The 21,334-nt window shown below is 33.9% G+C and overlaps 3 protein-coding genes across 4 annotated transcripts; 1 reads left to right on the forward strand and 2 right to left on the reverse strand.

Moving 5' to 3' along the window:
* LOC144842984 (helicase-like transcription factor) lies at nt 1–13,145 on the reverse strand. Of its 2 annotated transcripts, none has more exons than XM_078699615.1 (22): nt 13,053–13,145; nt 11,816–12,096; nt 11,258–11,424; nt 10,523–10,751; nt 9,868–9,942; nt 9,177–9,461; nt 8,442–8,714; nt 7,991–8,052; nt 7,648–7,733; nt 7,317–7,451; nt 6,232–7,190; nt 5,694–5,826; nt 5,106–5,244; nt 4,633–4,812; nt 4,330–4,454; nt 3,950–4,062; nt 3,459–3,560; nt 3,155–3,277; nt 2,497–2,609; nt 2,201–2,381; nt 1,746–1,826; nt 1–1,305 (listed from the first exon to the last, which is right to left on the reverse strand). In XM_078699615.1, exons 2-22 carry the CDS (start codon nt 12,083–12,085, stop codon nt 1,156–1,158), a joined length of 3,981 nt encoding a protein of 1,326 aa, XP_078555741.1. In that variant the 5' UTR covers nt 12,086–12,096; nt 13,053–13,145; the 3' UTR covers nt 1–1,155. The 2 variants fall into 2 exon arrangements, with proteins under 2 accessions (XP_078555741.1, XP_078555743.1); XM_078699617.1 differs by lacking the exon at nt 13,053–13,145 and adding an exon at nt 12,564–12,701.
* Nucleotides 13,146–13,289: 144 nt separating this feature from the next.
* Nucleotides 13,290–16,645, forward strand: LOC144842987 (cobalamin trafficking protein CblD-like). The gene is made up of 8 exons (XM_078699620.1): nt 13,290–13,351; nt 13,586–13,651; nt 13,907–14,039; nt 14,180–14,397; nt 14,745–14,844; nt 15,334–15,470; nt 15,658–15,744; nt 16,018–16,645. Exons 2-8 carry the CDS (start codon nt 13,640–13,642, stop codon nt 16,222–16,224), a joined length of 894 nt encoding a protein of 297 aa, XP_078555746.1. The 5' UTR covers nt 13,290–13,351; nt 13,586–13,639; the 3' UTR covers nt 16,225–16,645.
* A 163-nt stretch (nt 16,646–16,808) lies between these two features.
* LOC144842084 (phosphatidylcholine transfer protein-like) lies at nt 16,809–21,316 on the reverse strand. Its single transcript, XM_078698445.1, has 6 exons — nt 21,144–21,316; nt 20,735–20,852; nt 20,473–20,552; nt 20,135–20,309; nt 19,320–19,387; nt 16,809–18,479 (listed from the first exon to the last, which is right to left on the reverse strand). The coding sequence occupies exons 1-6, from the start codon at nt 21,258–21,260 to the stop codon at nt 18,369–18,371; spliced, it is 669 nt and encodes a 222-aa protein (XP_078554571.1). The 5' UTR covers nt 21,261–21,316; the 3' UTR covers nt 16,809–18,368.
* Between the last annotated feature and the right edge of the window lie 18 nt (nt 21,317–21,334).

Here is a 21,334-nt window from a genome sequence, read left to right on the forward strand (position 1 = left end):
TGCATTTTTATTGTTTTAAACATCTTTGGCAAGTTACAATTACTGTAATAATCATATGTTAATTTATACTTATTTAAAACACTAAAAAGAAAGCTGTCTACAACTATCAAACGGGCCAAATATGGTAGTGATATGCCTAAATATGGTAGTGATATGACATCATCTTATGCACACATCACATTTTGTTGTCACATAAAGTTTGATAGTGTAGACAAGGCTTTATTAATAAGAGCATAAGACGACGGTTATAGAAATGTAGATTAGAAGAGTATAAAATCTATATTATATAATTATTAGTTATAAAAAACTACACACGAATCAAGGTTAAAATTTTACAAAGAATGTAGAATAAAGATTGGAATTTCTGCTAAATAGTATGTTTTTGTCTTTTTTTATAATCATAAACAACTACTAACTTAAGATACTGCAATACAGTGGACTCTCCCAATAACAATACCAGAGTTACTGGAAAACCAGACAAATTAGGAGATTAATTTGAGTTGTGTTTTCAACATCTTAACTAAAATAAAATGACTAAAAGCAAATTATATTTAATCACAATTCTTCAGGACGGAGACTTGCACACTACACTATCAAACTAGTGCCCAAATATGGTAGTGATATGCCCAAATATGGTAATGGTATGTCATCATTATGTACATATATGGGCACATCACATTTTTTTTGTCACATAAAGTTTGATAGTGTAGACAGAGCTTAAGGCATTTCTGATTTTAATTATTTCCAACAACCAATGTACCATGCATGACCGGAATTTTCTTTGCAACAATCAGAAATTTTTTTGGAAATAGACATACTTAATAGTAAAATACTACTTAAAAATGCTTACTCTACAGCGTTTAAAACAAATGGATTGCAGCCCTTAAACAGTATCATGCCTAGCGACAAGAAACATTCTTCTGTATCGTGTCTGATGATAGTAACCATAGCTCATAACCCCAAAATATTAACCAGACCCTCTAAATAATCTCCCACTGTACTGTACATGGACTGAAGATGCCTTTCGCGATATTGCAGCATATTTTTTTCGTTAGACATCAAACCAGTCATGTATCTTGTATGAATTGCTACTATTGCTAAATATTAACATTTATGCTATATTTTGCAATGAAAAGTGGTTTGGACTGACCGGACTTAAAGATCCAGAAGAAGTCTGATGTCGTCTATTCTGGTGCGCTGTCTTTCTTCTGCAGTCTGCTTCTTGCCAAAAGCACCTGCCATCAGATTACGCTTCTTCTCTTGCAGGTCCATCATACGTTCTTCAACAGAATCCTTCACAATAAACTACAAATTAAAAAGTCAATTTTTATGATAGCTAAAATGGCTTTTGATACCATAAAAGGATTTCTGATCTCTCTCGCTCTGTCTACTTTATCAAACTTTATGTGCCCATATATGTGTTATGTTGTTCGATTTATAAAGCACTTATACAATCAAAAGATTGTCCGAAAGCGCTGAGAGAAAAAACAGAAAGAAATTACAAAGAAAATATGGACATCACGATGTCATATCACTACCATATGTAGGCATGTCACTACCATATTTGGGCACATCAGACTTTTGTTGTCAAACTAGTTTGATAGTGTAGACAGAGCTTAAGGAAAGGATTTTTATGATGGCTAAAATGGCTTTTGATACCAGAAGTTAAAAGGATTTCGAATCTCTCTAGATTAGTTTTAACAGAATTCAACTTTCCATTATATTAAATTACAAATATTACATACTTTGGTTATAATAACATCTTTGGTTTGACCCAAGCGGTGACATCGGTCAAAACATTGTTCTTCAGCTGCTGGATTCCAAGCCTAGAAGAATAGTTTAAAATCAAAATAAATGCGCGATAGGCAAAACAATGCTGCCCTCAATGATTTCATGTTCTATATAACTACAATAACATAATTTGCACCTATTTTAATTTGTTTGGATATTCAATTCTATTATGTAAAAATGAAAATATATCTGCATTATGGGCAATTTACGAGCAGCAATGGTAATAAAAATATAGAATCTATGTTACTCGGGCGGTTTCCGCTCAGGATAGATACAGATTCTACATGGGACAAGCTACGCGGTTTTCCGCTTACCGCTTGTCTGTTTAAATTGGCCTTAAGAATGGGTTTGGTTTGACTTCAGTAGAACTTTGTCAAAATATTTCTGGGATCTCTTTCGCTGTACTTACAGGATCAAGTAAAAAGACTCGTGAAGCGGAGACGAGATTGACGCCAACTCCACCAGCTTTTAGTGACAGTAGACAGACGGTTGGCGTTTCGGGGCCTTGTTTCATAAACTCCGATATTGCCTCTGTTCGTTTCTTCATATTCATACGCCCATCAAAGCAAACAAACTTTATTCCAATGTCACTGAAATCAAAACAAAAATATTTTTTTTCAAAAAAAAAAAAAATTCAACATAAAATTTTAATTATGACATTTAGAAATAAATGATTTTGAAATGAATATTAATTAAATGAATTACCTTAGTGGTTTCTGAACAAGATCTAGTAGTGAAGTGAACTGTGACACGACAAGACTCTTAATGGTTGGATCGTCACGCTGTAACTGGATTAGATGTTGCATCATGGCGTCAACCTATAAATTAAAATAAATTATTTAAATAAATTAAAAGTGATTTTTAAAGATATATTGTCCCCCTAAAAATGTTTTTAATAATATAGATGATTTTTGGTTAAAATTAACTGTTTCTTTTGTCTTTTTATAAGTGAAATAATTTGTTTTTTTTAAATGGCCTATTTAAAGCCTGATTTTATTAATCTTCATTTTTTAATGTTTTTTGGGGACAATACATCTTTAAATTTTCTGCATGGGGATAACACTGATTGAACCTATCCAGTAATTTTCTACTTGGTACAATAAATTATCAAATACATTTTTTCAGGACGGTGCTTTCGTGCCATTAACAATTTTTTTCATAAATCTTTTTCTATTGCCATTTACTTTTGTCTTTTTTTACATTGTTGTTGTTGTTGCTAATAATGAATAAATGTTTTGTATTTCAACTGGAAGCTAACCACTGACATTGTCAATGACATTGTATTAATTTCCTTTTGATGAATCTATGCCAATTTTCAATTTGATTTCAGTTTTACCCTGGATACTACAATATGACCTCTAACCTTTGCACTTGATTGCCAGGGACCAGCCAATGGTGTAGGCGGTTCAACTTTATCCTCATTTGGAACTTCCACGAGATCTTTATCTTTCACGTCTGCTCGACATAGAGGGCAGGCTGCTTGCTCCTAAGAAGAATACAGATACATTATTATCAAATTATAGTAAAAGTATTCCCCTTAAATAAGAGAATGTTAAATTTTAAGTACAAGAATTTTCCTTAGCCCAAGTGTGATTGGTGAATACAGTCACAGGGACCTAATTCGATTGAAATACACAATATATAAAACAAAACAGATATAAAGTTACCTGGTCCTTTCTAATCACCTCCTCAATGCAAGGCCTACAGAAGACATGAGCACAAGCAGTGATAACGGGCAGTTTGAGAGAGTCTAGGCAGACACAACACTCCTACAAAAAAAAAGTACAGGGTTAGACAATAATGATACAGGCATTTGTGAAATGGTGGCTGTAAATGTCGTATATCAGATGAGTACGGAAAAAGCAAAAGGAAGTAGTAATAAATAGAACAGACGGCTGACATACACACACACACACGCTACTACTTGCACAGATCTTGGAAAACACAGCGCTTTGAAACCTTTGTCTCTTGCGCTTTATAAATGTTATTTATTATTATTATTATTACACCAAGATTAGTTAATTGTGGACATGCAGGAATACTGGGACGTGTGTCTTCGCTCCCAACCTCCACACAGGTTTCTAAGTTCAGGCAATGACCGACAACACATTGAATAATGTGACCTAGGTTGTTGGTCCAGACATTTCTATTAACTTACCTCATCGCCTCCCTGGCTAAGTACATTAAGTAACTTCTCAACTAGTTTCTTCTTGGCTTCGTCTGTGACGACTATGTTTGATTCAGCCTCCTTAGCTCCCTGTGCAATTAGTGCTAATAATAAAGACAAGGGAAAAAACTATTACATCAGTGGTAGCTCGATATAAAAGAGAGGTATGGGAGATGAAAAATGTGTAACATCTTATCTACTTTGCTATGACCTACATTTTACAATCTGGGACTAGCAGCAACAATCTGGGACGATGCGGCCCCGAGACGATTCGTCCAAGGCCAATATTTTCCGGCACCAGTAGCAGGGATTACCAGAGCAATGTTATCTTTCTTCCAAGTAGCCTAACCTCAAATAAGACATGTACTCACCTTCTATCTCAGCTTTAGCTCTTGCTCGATTGCAGAGTGCTGGATGACAGCAGAGTTGACGTAACCTCAACAAGATCGACAAAACGTCGCCATAGTGATGCAACAGAGTACCAGCTCTGAAATATCTGTCAAAGAAATTAAAATCAAATGAGTCACTTATGCACATGCTATCAATTTTTATTAAGCTCTGTCTACACTATCAAACTAGTTTGACAAAAAACACATCACACTTTTTTTGTCACATAATGTTTGATAGTGTAGACAGAGCTTTAATAACACTATTTGTTATCTATGAATACTAACCGGCCTATGGCTAGACGACCTTCTTTGGCCATGGTTTCATACACTTTCCTTTCTTCTTCAGACAGCTCCACTGATTGGACGTAAACATTTCTTGCTGGCAATTCAACCAATGGCTTGCCATCTATCTTCTGGGTTTTGGTTCGTCGTAGTGCAATGGCTCTCATCAGCGCTTGAACTCGTCTACAAACAAATTACATTTTTATTATATTTAATAGTAATATTCAGTATTGGACAATACTGATCTTTTTTAACAAGTTCTGCTGAGGACCAGGGTTTAATCATAATATTTTTTAGCCAGACACGCTTTTAATGCACTTATTTCAATTGTTGAAAATGAATGAAATTATAAAATACACTATTTTTGTATATATAATTCAATAATCTCATTATTAAAATTAAAACTGGAAATGGTAGTACCTCTCTGCATAAACTCAAATACATTTCATATAAGTTTAAAGCATTCTCATATTTACCCAAGTGCCGCCTTGTTGCCTTCAGCTATTGGTCGAGAAATCACTCGTTTCCACCACTGCTGGTCCGAGCAGAACGGTTCTAGTTTGAGAAATACGGTAAGAGACCAAAGATCACGCATGGAGTTCTGTATAGGGGTTCCTACAAAGGACGAAACGTTTGAATAAAGTAAGTGTGAATCCTGTTTATCATGCTATTTAAGGCTACATTCACATTGAGTCAAAATTCTGTCTGGTGGCTGGAAAAAACTATGTTATACTTACGATCACACGTAAAGAAATTAGTTAGTGGAATCTGTTCGGTAAACGAGTGTGTGAAATAATAATAAAAAAACAAACATCAGTTTTTTGATTTTTTATCTTGTCACTGAAAACCAGAATCTGGACTCAGTGTTAAGCTCTGTCTACACTATCAAACTTTATGTGACAAAAAAATGTGATGTGCCCATATATGGACACAATGATGTCATTATCAATACCATATTTTGGTGCATCACACCTTTTTTGTCAAACTAGTTTGACAGTGTAGACAGCTTTAGTATAGCTAACATACTGTAAGAAAGTGTCTCACAGATGTCAAATTAAACTTACCGGTCAAAATCCATCGACGTTCGCTCTTGAGAGCAATCGCTGCTTTACTCTGCATTGTCGAAGGGTTGCGAATCATGTGACCTTCATCCAACACTATTCTCAGCCACTGAGTTTTGTGCAAGACACTTTTCTCCTAAAAAAAATAGTTTAATTATTGTAAATGTTAACAGTAGAAAAAGTTGTTAATTTGGTGGTTATGATGACCATTGGATTACAGGTTCAAATCTTGCCAGAATTTACTGTCAAAAATTTTTTGTTGACAAATTAAAACTCCACTCACAAAGTCTTTTAACAATTTTTTAATGTAGAGCATCTTGTGTATACATACAGTATAAAAAACATCATCTATCGTTATTTTAACACAAAGAATATGTGCTTAGCAATTGTAACAATGTACGGTAAATCTCTGTCTACACTATCAAACTAGTTTGACAAAAAAAGTGTAATGTACCTTAATATGGTCGTGATGTGACATTGTGTCAATATATGGGTACATCACATATTCTGATAATGAACAAACATAACCAATAAACCTTACCGCATTTGTTTTAAAATCCATTGCCAGCGTATTGTAGGTTGTTATCACGATGTCTTTAGACGCCAGCACTTTTGGATCACGTACACGATCTGGTCCATAATATAAGTACACTCGAATGTCCACGTGAGGATGGACATGGTCTTTGAGTTGCTGTAACCAGTTACTCATCACCGACAGAGGGCAGACAATAAGAGTTGCTCTTGGACCTCTTGTGTATGTCCTGCTGGGGGCTTTGTGAGAGAGTTTTATTGCTGGGAGATCATCGTCGTCATCATCATCTTCTTCTTCGTCACTGAGAACAATGGTTGATTGTTTAGACATATCAGGACTGCCAGAGGAGGTAGCCACATCTACAGACAAATTGGAGGCACTCCATTCCTGAATTAAGATAGGTGCTGGTGTAAAGACTTTATTAACGCTGGCACCACTTGCACAAGACACACCAGTAGACAATCTTGATACAGGTTTCACCTTTGCTGGTTCTGATGGAAGACTTGGTAAAGGAGGGAGATCATTCATAACAGTCTTTGTACCAGAAGCACTATCGTTTACTAATGGTACTTTTATATTCTCAAACGAAATCCATGGAACAACTGCAAGGTTACCATCACCAGAACTCTTACTATTAACAACAGAAGTGCCATTAAGTTGAGCGACATTGGTTGTTTCCGAGACAGAAGTACCATTAGCTTCAACGACATCGCTTGTTTCTGGGACAGAAGTGCCATTAGCTGGAATGGCATCGGTTATATTGAGAACAGAAGTGCCATTTTCTGTAGAGGAATTTGAAGCAACAGAAGACGTTTGCAGCAATGTCTTCTCAGAATTACAAGATTTTAAGGGAGAAGTTACAACAAGGTCAACTTGAGCAGAGGTCGTACCATTAACTGAAGCTTGTGCGGAACTGGACGTTGATGGCAATGATTCCTGATCAGTAACCCATACTTCTGGAAGATCATCTAAAATAAAAATTAAATACTATTAACCTCCAAAAAACAAAAATTAATGATTTCAAGAAACCAATTTCAAAAAGATCATTTAAAATACTGTTAAATAAACGATAACTAGAAGACAAATGTCATTACCATATGTGTTGGGTGGTACCACATCATCCCAATGGTTCTCTACCATATCCATCTCAAACACCTCCTCTTCTTTTTCATTGTGTTCAACGTTAACTTCCGATTTTATTTCTTCTTGCACAGAAGTATTTGTTTTACCTGAAATATAGAAAGAATAAGGGATAAAAGAGAAAGTAGTGATATAATAATAGATAGATTTATTAAGCGCAAAAAATTAAGAGAACAATAAAGAGAAAGAGTGGAAAACAAAAAGGAAGAGAACAAAAACCATGTCCATATTTGTGCACACCACCTAAAGTTTGATAGTGTAAACAGAGCTTTAAAGAATACTCACATTTTTTCTTTGGTGAAACTATGCTAACAATCATAGCCTCATCCTCGCTACCACTATACACATACTTAGCAGGTTTCTTAATAGTTCTGAAAAAAACACAACAAATAGCATATTAATAGTATTATTGAATTTGCTTTCAGGATCTCCTAATATGTATTTATAAAGAATTACAGAGAAAGTAATAGTGTAATGGGCTCACATAATATTATAATGTATGACAAAAAAGTGTGATGTGCCTAAATATGGTAGTGATATGACATCATCATGTCCATATATGGGCATATCACATTTTTTTGTAACATAAAGTTTGATAGTGTAGACAGAGCTTTAGAAGCACACTAACCTTCTTGGTCGTCTACCAGATTCTATGCTTTCTTCAACTTTTGCAACATCTTTCATGTTTTCCTGAAACAACAAAAGTAGGTGGTTATGTGGGTAATGGCATTTAAATGACATTTAAATATAGTAACCCCAAGCACACTATCAATCGTTCGATTTATATAGCGCCATTCCAACATTCATTGCTCATGGCGCTGTAGAAAAAATCAGAAAAGGTGAGTTTTGAGTAGTGACTTAAAGTGACTCAATGATGATGTGTGTTTAATGTTCAAGGGTAGGTGGTTCCAGAGCCTAGGTCCAGCAACACTGAAAGTCCGATCTCCCCAACTATGTTTGCTCCTCGGAATGTCCAGTAGCACCTGATGACTAGATCTTAGTTCTCGCTTTCCCTATGAACTATGAACTTGGTTATTATCACCTTGGTTACTATAATCACATATTGTATATTAACTCACCTTGTCTTTTTTGCCAGCTTTCCTCTTTCTTGTAGCTTGCTTTCCTTTCCCTCCTTTTTCTGATTTAGGCTGATACTCCTCTTCCTCTTCCTCTCTCTTCACTTCTATTTTTATCTCTTGTTCCATCTTCACCTCTGTTTTGATGTCTATTTCCACCTTTACTTCTGATTTCACGTCCTCTAGCTTTGATTTTGTCCTAAATTCAAAGACTGGTTTCTCAAACACTGTATCCACTTGGCCCTTTTTGCTTTTACTTGACGTACTACCTACCTCCTATGAATGTAAAGCAGATTTTGTTGCAGATTCACATTCGTGAATAGGCGTACCATAGAACTACACTAAAACCCAAGTTTGTGGCGCTTTGCTTGATATTACGAGATTAAAAATGAGTCATTTTTCATAATTTGTGTTATTTAAAATTTACAGTAAATCCCCTAAGGGGGAAACTTTCAAGACTCACAAAGTGTTACCTTAATAGAATTATCTCATACGATTCAAACATACATTGTCCCTTTTGGTGTCCAATAAAAACGCTATATCGTATTTAAAAAGTAACAAATAACAGTTGAAAACCAGATTTGTTAAGCTCTTTCTACACTATCAAACTATTTTGACAAAGAAAGTGTGATGTGCCCAAATATGGTAGCGATATGACATCATTATGTCCATATACGTATGGGCACATCAAATTTTTTGTCACATAAAGTTTGATAGTGTAACAGAGCTTTACTATACCTTAGGAGGTGACAGCCCTTCCACAGGGACAGCTAACGGCTTCCCATTGCAAAAGTTTGTCATGATAAGTGCTATGACCTCAAGAGTTTTACCAAGGCCCATGTCGTCTGCTAGAATGCCGCCATTAATGCTTGGAGGGCGCACTGTTGTTTGGTAGTTTGTAGCGATGTTGATGTAGTTTCCTTTCCTCTCTTTCCACAATGGTGGCAGGGTGTTGGAGTTCTCCTGGTTCACCATCCACTGCAAGGCACGTTTTTGATGTGGGTACAGTTTGGTCATGATGGCCTATACAATGAAAATAGTAAATAAAATATTTATACAGGCACAGAAGAAATTATAAACTGCCCTATGGTATAAAAAAAAAAAAAAAATAGAAAAAAAAAAAAGAATAAAAATGGAGAAATCTGTGAGAATGAGAAAAAAAAACACCGCAGATGTCACACTTACACAATAACAACCATACCACAATAAAATCTGAATAAATATATATGTGCTGATGATTTGTCATAAATGAAAAAAATGAAATATTAATTTGAATCAATCTGAAAAAATGCATTATTTTAAAAATAATTTAAATAATTAAATTCTTTATTAATACATAAAAACATATTTGATAAAATTAACATCAAGAAGACAAGCAACAAAACAAACAAATAAACAACATCTACTCTATGTAAATATGTTACTCTACCTTGGCTGGCTCCATACATGATGTTTTATCGTGTTCCTTCATTGAGTCGAAAATACTATCCAATTCGTTTTTCATCTAGAAGTAAGACAGTTAGGATAAAATGTCAATATAATTCAATAATTATATTAATTTGAATTCTACTTTATTTGTGTAATTTTAAGAAAAAAAAAAGTTCTTGTATCATCTGACATGCATTTGATATAAATTATAATTGGGAACTTAGGGATCCTAAGAAATGATGGTGTCTTTTCCCAGGAATTTAGAATAGGCTTGTTTGTTTATTTGTTTATTTTATATTTTTTTATTTATTTATTGTTTTACCACAGAACTACACTAAAACACCAGTTTATGGCACTCGCACTGTAATTGAGAAGTCCCAGGTTTGAATCCTACCATAGAGATTTTTTATACAATAATATTGGAACTGTTGTTGATAAGAAGTTATGCTTGATATTACGAGATTTTTTTTTACGAGTCATTTTTTCATAATTTGGTGTAATTACAGTAAAACCTCTAAGGGAAAACAATCAGGAGCCAACAAAGAAGTATCTTAGGATGATAAAACATAGAGGCAGTTCATCTCAAAATCATTGTGTTGAAAACAGTCTGAGAATCGTATTAGGAATATGGACACTAAAAAGCAACAATATATTACCTCTGCCTGGGTCAAGAGCTGTGGGGTATTACTAGATGACCTAGGCTGGTAACCACTAACCGCACCAGAAGATGAGGCAGTGGCGGTTGACATGGCTCCACCAGGATATTGAAACTGAATATTATGTCTGGTTAGAGCACTCGCAACTGAACTCTGTCTTTCAGGTTTTCCCCACAGGGTGAGGTTCACTGGCATTGTATATTGATTATTCTTCCCCGACGGGACAATGCTAAATAAAAAAAAAGGAAAGACATAATCATGACATAAGTGTTAAGCTCTGTCTACACTATCAAACTAGTTTGACAAAAAAAGTGTGACATGCCCAAATATGGTAGTGATATGTTTAAATATGGTAGTTACCTATTTTTTATTTTTTAAAGTTATAATTTGTATCTGGGGTCTTTCTTGAGACAAGAAACTTGATTTCTTCTAGAGAAGACCCCAAATGATGGTTTATTACCATGTTTATTAAAATACACACCTATGTTATACTGTACAATAATATGCCATTATTGAATAAATAAATGTTTTTTTAACTTGAAATGACATCATCATGTCCATATATAAGCATCAATTTTTGATAGTGTAGACAGAGCTGTAAACCAAACTTGTAAGCCCTCATAGTAGACTCAAAGATACTTATATCATACAGTTCCACACATGAATAGACAAAAACATGTGAATGGAATAAAATAATATTATTCTAAATAAAACATAGTATCACAATACACCTACCCTTCAACACGTGCCAACTTGTTGTCCATTATAGAAGACATTGCAGCAGCTAATTGTCGATTCAGATGGCCGACCTTTTGCTTACTGACGTTGTCGACGCGTACTGCGTTTCTGTCGTATGGATTGTTAGGTTCACGTACCAAGCCGACCATTTCAAAATTATTAACCTAAAAAAAAGAAAAGGGATAAGGAACAACAATGCAGAAATTCAATTAATAAACTGCTGGAGTGTTATAAATTTAATTTCTGCATACTCAAAAATTCTCTTTAAAATAAAATGTAATGACAAAAAAGATTGACGTTGTGGAACCATCATGGAACCATTCTCAAGAACAAATGAGTAATATTAAAAAAATAGGAGATATTATAATATAGTAGGCTGCACATAGTGAATCAAAATGATTGGAAATTTACTAGAAATGTTTTAAAAAATCCTAGTGTTTAAACATACTAAAACATATAACAAAAAACAATTTTAACTTTAAAATATATAAATCTGAAATATATATGTATAAAATAATTGTTTGCTGTTAAATATTAACTGTGATTATTCAATACCGTGCCATTGTAGTACTGAATGCCAACAATGTTGCCTTTGATGGTCGCCAACAGCTTCTGATTATCAGAGCCATCGTCTAGGTCATCATCAATATATGGATCATCGCCAACTAAGGCATCAACACTAAGCAGAGACCTCTCCAGCAAGTCTAAACCAGGAACACTCGGCAGACTCCAAGAGGTGCTGTTTCTCCAGCTGTTTGATGATTTCTTTTTCTTCTGAGGCCAATCTTCCTTCCGCCAGTTGTGACGACGTCGACGCCAAGGCATGATGATCAAAACTTGAATTCAAAAGAACTTTATAATGAAAGAATGTTTTACATTTTGCAGAATTTATGCAAGCACTTAATCTAAACTTTAGGGTGAAGTTGTTTGTCCAACAATAGAGGGTGTGTTGTTTATTTCCTGTATACTGGACTTCATTGTTTAAATGCTTCAGGATTGAATTCAATTCTATTGTTATGCTAATTATGTGATGTAATCAAATAAACAACATTGTTGAAAGTCATTAAAGTATTCAGAATTGTGTATAGCATTAGGCATAGTTGTTAGAACATTATGAAAATTGTATAACTTAAAAAAAATATATTAGTGATAAAATACTTTTTTTCCAATGTTATGGAGTGAATAATATGAAATATTGTTACACCTACAATTAATATCATGCAATAGATATGATACTGTAGTGCAGCTTATAATGTGTGTACAGTAATTGGAATTTTAAAAAAAAAAGTATTGCAAGGCTCACTTTTCTCCTTTTCCTCATGGAGGACACACAATGCATAAAATTACACAAGCAAGGTCAAGAAGAATGTATGTAGGGATTGCCCAGTTGTTGAACGGTATTTCTCTCAACAAGTCACTGCAACAGTGTCATACACAGATACTATAGATAATATTTTAATAATAAAATAGATTGGTTTGTTCATTAAAAATAATCAAGGGATCATTTTTAACAAAGAGAATTAGCCTTTAAAAATTATGATCCGCATTTAGGTATAGGCCTACGCTAATCGGATCTGGCTAATCTTTTAACCACACCACCATCAGGCATTGGAATTTCCATCAATCATATCCTCCCTAGAGAGGTCAAATTGAGGGATAATTGAGATTGTCAGAACACTTTTTTCAGAAGAGAGCCCAGCCTGAACCCAATAATTCTTTTAAAAAGAGAAATTAATAGTATTCAAACCTACTAACGTAACAACTAAACGAATTAAAAATAACTACTACTTACCACGGGAAGAACAACTTAGACTTTTAGAGGGTAAATGTTTTGTTTTCTTCGAACACAGAGCAGCAGCATGCAGCACCAGTCTGTATTTTTTCTCGCGCGCCTCCAATTTAAAGGTCAGACGTGACGCGACACGCGCTGTTGTTTACCAGATCGTTGGTGGCGCTATATCAATCACATAAACTATTTTTTTTCATCGTCACTCTCTCTCAGCTCTCTGTGTACTCACGAAAAGTAGGCCCAGGCCTACAAAGTTTCCCCTTTTTATTCTTATTCAGGCAAAACATCCAGTTGTATAGAGTGTGTACTTATTAATATTACTTACTAGTAATTTAAATATAAAATCTGTTAAATAGATTTCTAGCCTAGGCTTAGTAGCTAGGCTTACGGAAGGTGGGTGCGACACCACACGGTCCCACTGCCACTCTAGCTAGCGCCTATCCGCTGAGTAGTAGTAGGCTAGAGTTGCAGAGAGGCCTGTTTCAGTGCAGTGTAGAATTTTCTGTTCAATTAATATTTCATTATTTATTTTATAGGAATAGGACAACAACAGATTATTTTCTTCTTCAGTTGTTGAGGACAACTCGTGCATGATGTCCAAGGTGATTGTTTGTACATTTTTATTTGTATCCTTCAACATAGGCCTAGCATAGGCCTATTCAAGTTGGATGATAAAATAACTTGTTTCATTTAAATAGCTCTAATTCTATATCTACTGAATAGATAACTAAGGTCGCAAGGAAAGTAGCTGGCCTTTATACTTGGTATTGCATCGACATTTTATTTAAGATCAAGATGATATACTGGTAAAAAGGGATACAAATAATAATATGTTCTAATTTGTTTCTTTTCTTCAGTTTTTAAGCCGTGCACGTTTAATAGCCTATTTGCCTGGTCTTAAAACTCTTCGTTCAACTGTGTTATGTCAAAGGTCATTTTCTAATTCTGTTCTACAAAAACAATGCAATGAAGAAGAAAGAAAAACAAATGGTATAGTACATTAATAAAAAAGAAATAAAATTAAAAGTTATAAAGATTTGCATCTATCTTTTATTTCAGCATTCATTCAATTACATTAAATGATCCTGAAGTTTATATTCACAACACAAATGTTCTTTTTTTTAACACAGAGGGAATTGATTGGCCAGACACAAAGTTAGGTCCTCTGTCCGAACACGATAAGCGTTTCCCATTACCAGGCAATGTAGGCGTAGTAACGCAACTTAAACAACAACCGCAACCAATAGCTGCCTCACCTGACCAAACAACTTATGATGTTCTATATAAACCTCTACGACACGACCGACATGCTGCTGTGTTTGCTCAGTTCGTCAATGCTGTTTCTGAAGTAAACCAGTTCAATTAATTACCTTTTTATTTATTCATTCATTATTCGTAATTTCCATTTATAAAAATATCATTTAATATATACTGTATATAGATTTCCTCATCTTTATCATTTCAAATTAATTAATTAATTAAATTTTTTTCTGTGCCTGTGATGTTTATATATATATGGCTTTTGGCAGGTAACAGGCAAGGAATGTAATAACTCAATCCAACTTAAGGTTATCTGACTATTATACTCAATAGCTGTGTAGTCGCAAAACCCTTGCCATGGATATTAAACACAGATATTTCAGTTTACAGTTCTATAAATAATGAATGTTTTATTCCATATGATCTTTTCTGAAGAGTGACGAATCTGCTGAAGAGTTTATGAAAGAAGCTTACAAAAATCCAAAGAATATTTTAGAAATGATTGCACAAGATTGCCCGCCTTCTTTAATAAAAGGTACCTATTAAAAATACTGACCATTATGATTTATTAATCTCTGTCTACACTATCAAACTTTATGTGACAAAAAATGTGATGTGCCCATACGTATATGGACATGATGATGTCATATCGCTACCATATTTGGGCACATCACACTTTTTTTGTCAAACTAGTTTGATAGTGTAGACAGAGCTTTAGATCAGAAGAGAAGTTGCTACAGCACTGTTTCATATACGAATCAAATATTATTACTTTCGAAGCTATGATGCAGTGAGTTTGGGTAAAGATGAGGAGACAGGTTGAGAAATTTGTGAAACTTAAGCTCTGTCTACACTATATCAAACTAGTTTGGTAAAAAATTTGATCTGTGCCCAAATATGGTAGTGATAGGACATTATCATGTCCATATATGGGCACATCACATTTTTTTTTTTTGTGGACAGAGCTTTAGGCCATAAAATGATTGCTAAACTTTCACTTATATTCTTCCTAATCCTTTATTAGGATTTAGTGAATTATTCCCAGATGTTGACTTATCTAAAGGACACGTCACAATTCTGACACTCTGTCAGAAAACAAATAGCGACATGTCTGGTTGGAGTTCGGAAGTAGAAGTCGAAAGAGAAGAGTTGTTAGAAAACGTAAGTTATTAACAAGTCCGCATCATGGTCACAAATCTTCTATCAACGGTCAAGCTTCTTGTAACAATTGCCACTAACGGTCAAGCTTCCACATGACTTCACACTGATGCTTGCCCTGGAAAAACACTGACATCATGTTGAGCACCCTTCGTATTCTGAAATTGACATCACTTCTTTCTCCTTTTAGTTTATCACTAGTGCTGTGGAGATCTGTAAATCGTTAACAAAGGCAGGGTTCTGGGCGGATTTTATTGACCCTTCGTCTGGTCAAGCGGTGAGTATTTTATACATTACAATCCATTTTGCAGTTGTCATTGTAACATAATGTAGACATTATCTATTACACTTGCTGCTATGTAGAAACAGGGAAAAGAGCACTCTTCAAGATTATTAGAAACAAGAATAAATAAAAGGGGTGGAGATTTTCAGATACTATTTACTATTATAGTAATGAATAGGAGTATCAACAGTACACTTGCTTTGTTATGTTGTGAAAACTTATAGTTTTAAAATTTACTAAAACTAAAATTCTTATTTCTCTCTCTAGTTTGTAGGCGCAAGCAACCCAAACACAACGCTATTTGAAACTGATGAACGTTTTAAAAAACTAGGCTTTGAAATTGAGGACCTTGGATGCTGCAAATGTGTGCGACACAGAGACTGGGGTACGCATATATTTGTGGGAACACTATTTACAAATGCGCCCCCGGACTGTGATGAGATGAAGGAGATTATGTTTAATGGAATGGAATAGGAAGTTTTAGTTCCAAGTATTTTATTTAATTGATTTTAAAATTTGATCAGACAGTACTGTACTCTGCTATTTATTATGATCAATTGAATGCTGCGATATTAAAGATGTATTGTCCCTCAAAAACATGAAAAATGAAGATGAATAAAATCAGTCTCTGAATAGGCCATTGCAGTTATAAACTTCTGTAGAAAAAAACACTACAAAAATAACTACTGTATTTCACTTCACAAATAAAAGGTTAAATTTAACCAAAAACTGAGAAAATTTGACTATTTATTTTCAGGTGATTTACTAGTATGTGATATTAAAATTGCATATTCAACAAAAATTTTAAAAATGTTTTTTTTCTGGGGAAAATTATCTTTAGCAGTGTCCTATGTTCCATAGTTTATTAAAATGCTTTATGGAAAATTGGAAACAATGTGTTTTTATGTTTGTGATTGTAAATTAATTTGCTAGTATTAGTTTTGGTAACTACCAAACTGGGTGTCGGTAGTGTGCTCTGATGAAAGTACTAGTACTTAATAAACAAAGGTGCAGAGAATTGAAGGGAAAACTGTCAGACAGTACACATACTCTTAAATCCGACTCGATTTAATTAGTAATGTAAATTTATTAAATAAATTTTACAAGAGTAGCTTTAACAGAAATGCTTTAAGGTCCTATAAAGTGACAATTTCCCATACTTTGGTCACTATACCATTGTGCTTTAAGCCTCTATTCTATCAAACTGTAGTACTAGTTTAAACGTGGTTACCCAATGACGCAACGTAATGCAACCGACGCAACGTAATGCAACCGACGCAACGTAAAACCAAACCTGCTTGTTGCGCATCAACGTTGCCATAGACTTTGAAATGGTTCAACCCACGTACATGGCTACGCGCTGTACTATGTGATTTCCAGTGTTATTTCGTGAAATCAAACTGATTTGATTTCCCGTAGCGATGTTTACAGAACTGTTGCGTCGATGATTCCCACTTGTGACTACGCAATACAGCACTTTGCGCCGTAGTGGGAACCACGCTTTAGTAATAACTTAACATTAACAGCACCACTAGCGAGAAAACTAGTAAACAGTGACCTTAATAGTTTAATTCTCTTGTGCGTACCTGCTTATTTGAAACCGCTTTTGATTGCTAAAATCGCAAGCTAAAAAGCATCTCACCTATTTTAAATTATCTAATAGAAGACTATAAAAATATTTTTTAATATCTATTATGTGAAAATATTGCACAAATACAGCATATGAATATTATTCTATGACAACATACCTGAATTATAGATAATGGACTTTAGAATAGAATTTAGAGAAAGCATCGTTTATCACGGCCTAACCTAAACTCTCAATGGACTACTTAATATACGGAAGCTGGTTACAAACCACACAGTTCAAGTATCTATAATATAATAGCACTTACAAATATCTAAGTCCACTACACCTATAATAGAATGCCCATGTGTTGAGTACACTAGACTTGTCTGGCTATTAAACTTAGGTAAAATTGATTATTTGTTTGTCCAGGTGCATCATTTTAAATAATACACCACATGTATTTTATTCAACATATACCGTATATCCTCTGGTATAATCCCACCCACCTAGAACACGAAATTGGGCCAACGCTGGTTTAGGGAAAAAAAATGATTGGTAAGCATTTCTTGTAAAAACTCACTAGAGAGAGACCTACATCCAGATCAAAAGTGAATACTGGGACTATACCCAAGGATATGCCTATTTGTGAAATCAGACATAAAGTAGGGGTGGGATTAGACCCGAAGTTGGATTTATACCAGAGGATATACAGTATATAAAAATACCAAACCCTTTTTGGTAAGGTAAGAGAATCCCATGTTTTAAAATTAAAAAAATAAAATCAATCTAAATCCAAGACTGAAAAAAATAATTGGACTGAAAGATAGACTGAAAACCCAGCACCTCAGCCATCTTAAAATTCAGCTTTACTTAAAAATAGTCTTATAATGCATAGCATTTATAAATATTATCATTACTTAAATATTAGCTGCTCAGTGCTCAAATAACTTATTGCTTTTTGAAATAGTATTAATTCAGTTACAACTTACGACCTCTCTACCGATTCTTCATTTTTCTCTATTTTTTTTTCTCTCTCCTGTTTTTCATTTTATTTCTTTCCTTTTTCAATCTTCTCTTCTTTCTCCCGTTTCTTTTCTAAATAAGCTGGATATTTTTCACAGTGTTTCTTCATATCGGCAATGAAATTTGGAACACCAGTCTGTAAGAAATAATTACATAACATAGATTTTAATTCAATTTTTAGATGTCAATTTATTTTAATTAGTTAATTTACTTTATATTAGAGCCAACAAAATTTTCTATTTGCTCTAAAGCTCTGTCCACACTATCAAACATAATGTGATGTGCCCATATATGCACATGATGTCATACCACTACCATATGTTTGACGGGCATATGTTTGTCAAACTAGTTTGATAGTGTAGACAGAGCTTATGCGTTGTAATCATTTTCTCTGGCTATGGTTGTCTACTTCTTACTCAATATGAAACCTTGAATTGATTGATTGATTTTATTTGATATTCATACATAAAAGTTAAAATATACAATGTAAAAAAAGAATACCTGGATAACCCATTAAGTCGACAAAAAAGTAAACTTATTTCCAATGGGGTCCAATCCGTAATGACTGAAAAGTGAGTGGTTGGGCCTAGTACAATTATCGTTAAGTATGACTCAGTAAAAATGAAAAAACAAGAAAATACATACAAGACAAGAAAACATCAAAAAAACAATATTAAAAATAGCTTAATTAAACTGAAATACCAAGCTGTTCATTATTAAAAAATTCTTTAAGTTTTATTTTGAAGGTTGCATTATTTTGTATTGATTTGAGTGAATTGGGGAGCCTGTTCCAGTCACGGATACCTAAGAAATAAAAAGTCGTATCATTAACGCCAGTAGCCTTAGGAGTGACAAAATTAAATGTTGTACCCCTGGTGAAATGGTTGTGATGATCAGAAATTAACAAAAAGTTATCCTTAAGGAAAGAAGGCGTATTAAAGTTATAACGAATGAATAATATATATAAGATATTTACCTTAGCTGCCCAGTTTATTAACCATGTCGGTAACATGCCTTTTGGGTTGTCATAATAATGCATGAAAGCTAAAATAAAATGAAACAATCACCCAATATATTAGTAATTGATTATAGAAATGCCATTTATCTAAATAAATAATAATAAACATTTATAAAGAGCTGTTTAGACCAAATACCAGATTTTAGAAGTGACTTGAAAAGAGATTTACTCTGACAGATATGGAGTGGAAGCTGGTTGCAAACCAATGGTGCTTGTAAAACTGTATTTTAATCTTCAGGCTTTAATTATGGCCAACACTTCTGGTACCTGGTTTATAAAACATTTTAAATGCAAAAATCTAGTAAAGTCAGTTCTAAAAGGAGAATGAAGGAAAGTTTAGGATGTCTCGTCGGTTATAACGCTACAACCATCTTCCGGAGAAATACATACGGTAAGAACCAAAACGCTGAGAAATTCTCAACCTTACAATATGTACTTTATTTTTACCTCCACCAGAATTCCAAGAGGTTGTGTGGTCGATTACGTGTGTTTGCGTGTGTGTTTGTTTCTTTCTTTCTATATTTTGTTAGTTAGCAATAGCAGGATTACTCAAAAAGTTATTGCCCGATTTTCATAAGATTTTAAAGGATGGTTTAATAGCTGTAGGCAAAGGTTTGTGCTCTCTTCCTTCTAGTTTCCTATTGTAAACACATGGTGTATCACAAACATGACTCACTTTACTAGTGTGTATTCGCAATGAAAAACTGCAAAAAAATAAACAATATCACAAAAATCTAATTATAAAAATAATATAAAACACATTCATATGTAACCTTTTGTGCCTGCACCACCGTCTGTTGTCATCGTCATAGATTGTTGGAAGTCGTCTACTCTAATTGTTCGTGATTTTGTCAGTATACTCTCAAAGGGCGCACTTTTACCCAGAACCACCCAGACGTGCCGCCCATCATCTAAATCAAACTCTTTCGTTTCTCGCACAAATACATACTGAGTTAAGTGTTAAGAACAAATTATGTAAGTTAAACTGAAAAAAAACAACTTATGTCAAAGGTCATACTGTACATCATTGCAGCATCCCTGGATAAAAATAGCATTTCATGAATTCTGAAAATGTTTTATTTGTTTTAAATTATAAAATATAAAAGGATACATCTCTATTAGACATTGGAAATGGAAAATTGACATTCCAATAAATGCCTGTCTTTTCTTTCTCGTTAAATTCATGTAATTCTGAAATAAAATAATAGAGGATAAAACAAAATAAAAATACATTAAACAATGTGTGAATCACAGAAATAAATCACAGAAATCATATTGAAAACCATCATATAGGCAAACACACAATGGACAGTAATATACAAGATAATCTCAGTACCACGACGTCTATCAAGTGAGTGTCATCGTGAGCGTACCTTTAGCATAAGTGTCCCATTGTTTTCTATACTCCAGATCAGTATAAACTTTTGCACATATGTCAGGCGAGATACCTTCAAGTACACCGAATATCTTGTATTCGTAAAGTCCAGATGACTGAAAAAGAAATAAAAGCATGCAATAATATTAATAATAAATAAGATTTACATATTTAAAAACAATGTAAAAACTTTATGAATTATTTATGATGAAAAATGTTTTCTATTTTAAACAAAATGAAAAATTATTAATAAATTATTAAAAGTGGGACGTTTCGACCTAAAAATGGGCTGCTTGTGTCCAGCCGACGAAAATGATCCTGACAGACAGTCTGAGTGTGATTAGAGTAGCCTAGTTAGGCCTAGGCCTACGCAGAATTGAACAAAATACAAAAAAATGATCGCTAACCTCTCTGTATTTTCGATATATCGTTACATCCATTGCTTCGACAAAAAACTCATAATCTTCAACTATTGGGTTGTCTAATTCTTTACAAGCATCTTCGAATTCTTGGCATTCAAACATTCTTCTGAAAATTAAAAGAAAAGGTCTCTCGCTCCCCTGGCCCTCTTTCCGTCTCTCTAATAAATAAAAAACAG

The sequence above is a fragment of the Antedon bifida genome, chromosome 5 (genome assembly GCF_963402885.1).
Source record: "Antedon bifida chromosome 5, ecAntBifi1.1, whole genome shotgun sequence".
NCBI classification, from domain to species: Eukaryota; Metazoa; Echinodermata; class Crinoidea; order Comatulida; family Antedonidae; genus Antedon; species Antedon bifida.

Coding starts and splice junctions, on each gene's coding strand:
- LOC144842984 (XM_078699615.1), bottom strand. CDS start 12,085: ATGCCTTGGCGTCGACGTCGTCACAACTGGCGGAAGGAAGATTGGCCT. Junction 8,053..8,441: donor AAGCTGGCAAAAAAGACAAG/GTGAGTTAATAT, acceptor TTGTTGTTTCAG/GAAAACATGAAAGATGTTGC. Junction 2,610..3,154: donor CCTGGCAATCAAGTGCAAAG/GTTAGAGGTCAT, acceptor TTTAATTTATAG/GTTGACGCCATGATGCAACA.
- LOC144842987 (XM_078699620.1), top strand. Junction 14,398..14,744: donor TCGTCAATGCTGTTTCTGAA/GTAAACCAGTTC, acceptor TCTTTTCTGAAG/AGTGACGAATCTGCTGAAGA. Junction 15,745..16,017: donor ACCCTTCGTCTGGTCAAGCG/GTGAGTATTTTA, acceptor TTCTCTCTCTAG/TTTGTAGGCGCAAGCAACCC.
- LOC144842084 (XM_078698445.1), bottom strand. CDS start 21,260: ATGTTTGAATGCCAAGAATTCGAAGATGCTTGTAAAGAATTAGACAAC. Junction 20,853..21,143: donor TATATCGAAAATACAGAGAG/GTTAGCGATCAT, acceptor TTTCTTTTTCAG/TCATCTGGACTTTACGAATA. Junction 19,388..20,134: donor CGGTGGTGCAGGCACAAAAG/GTTACATATGAA, acceptor ATTTTATTTTAG/CTTTCATGCATTATTATGAC.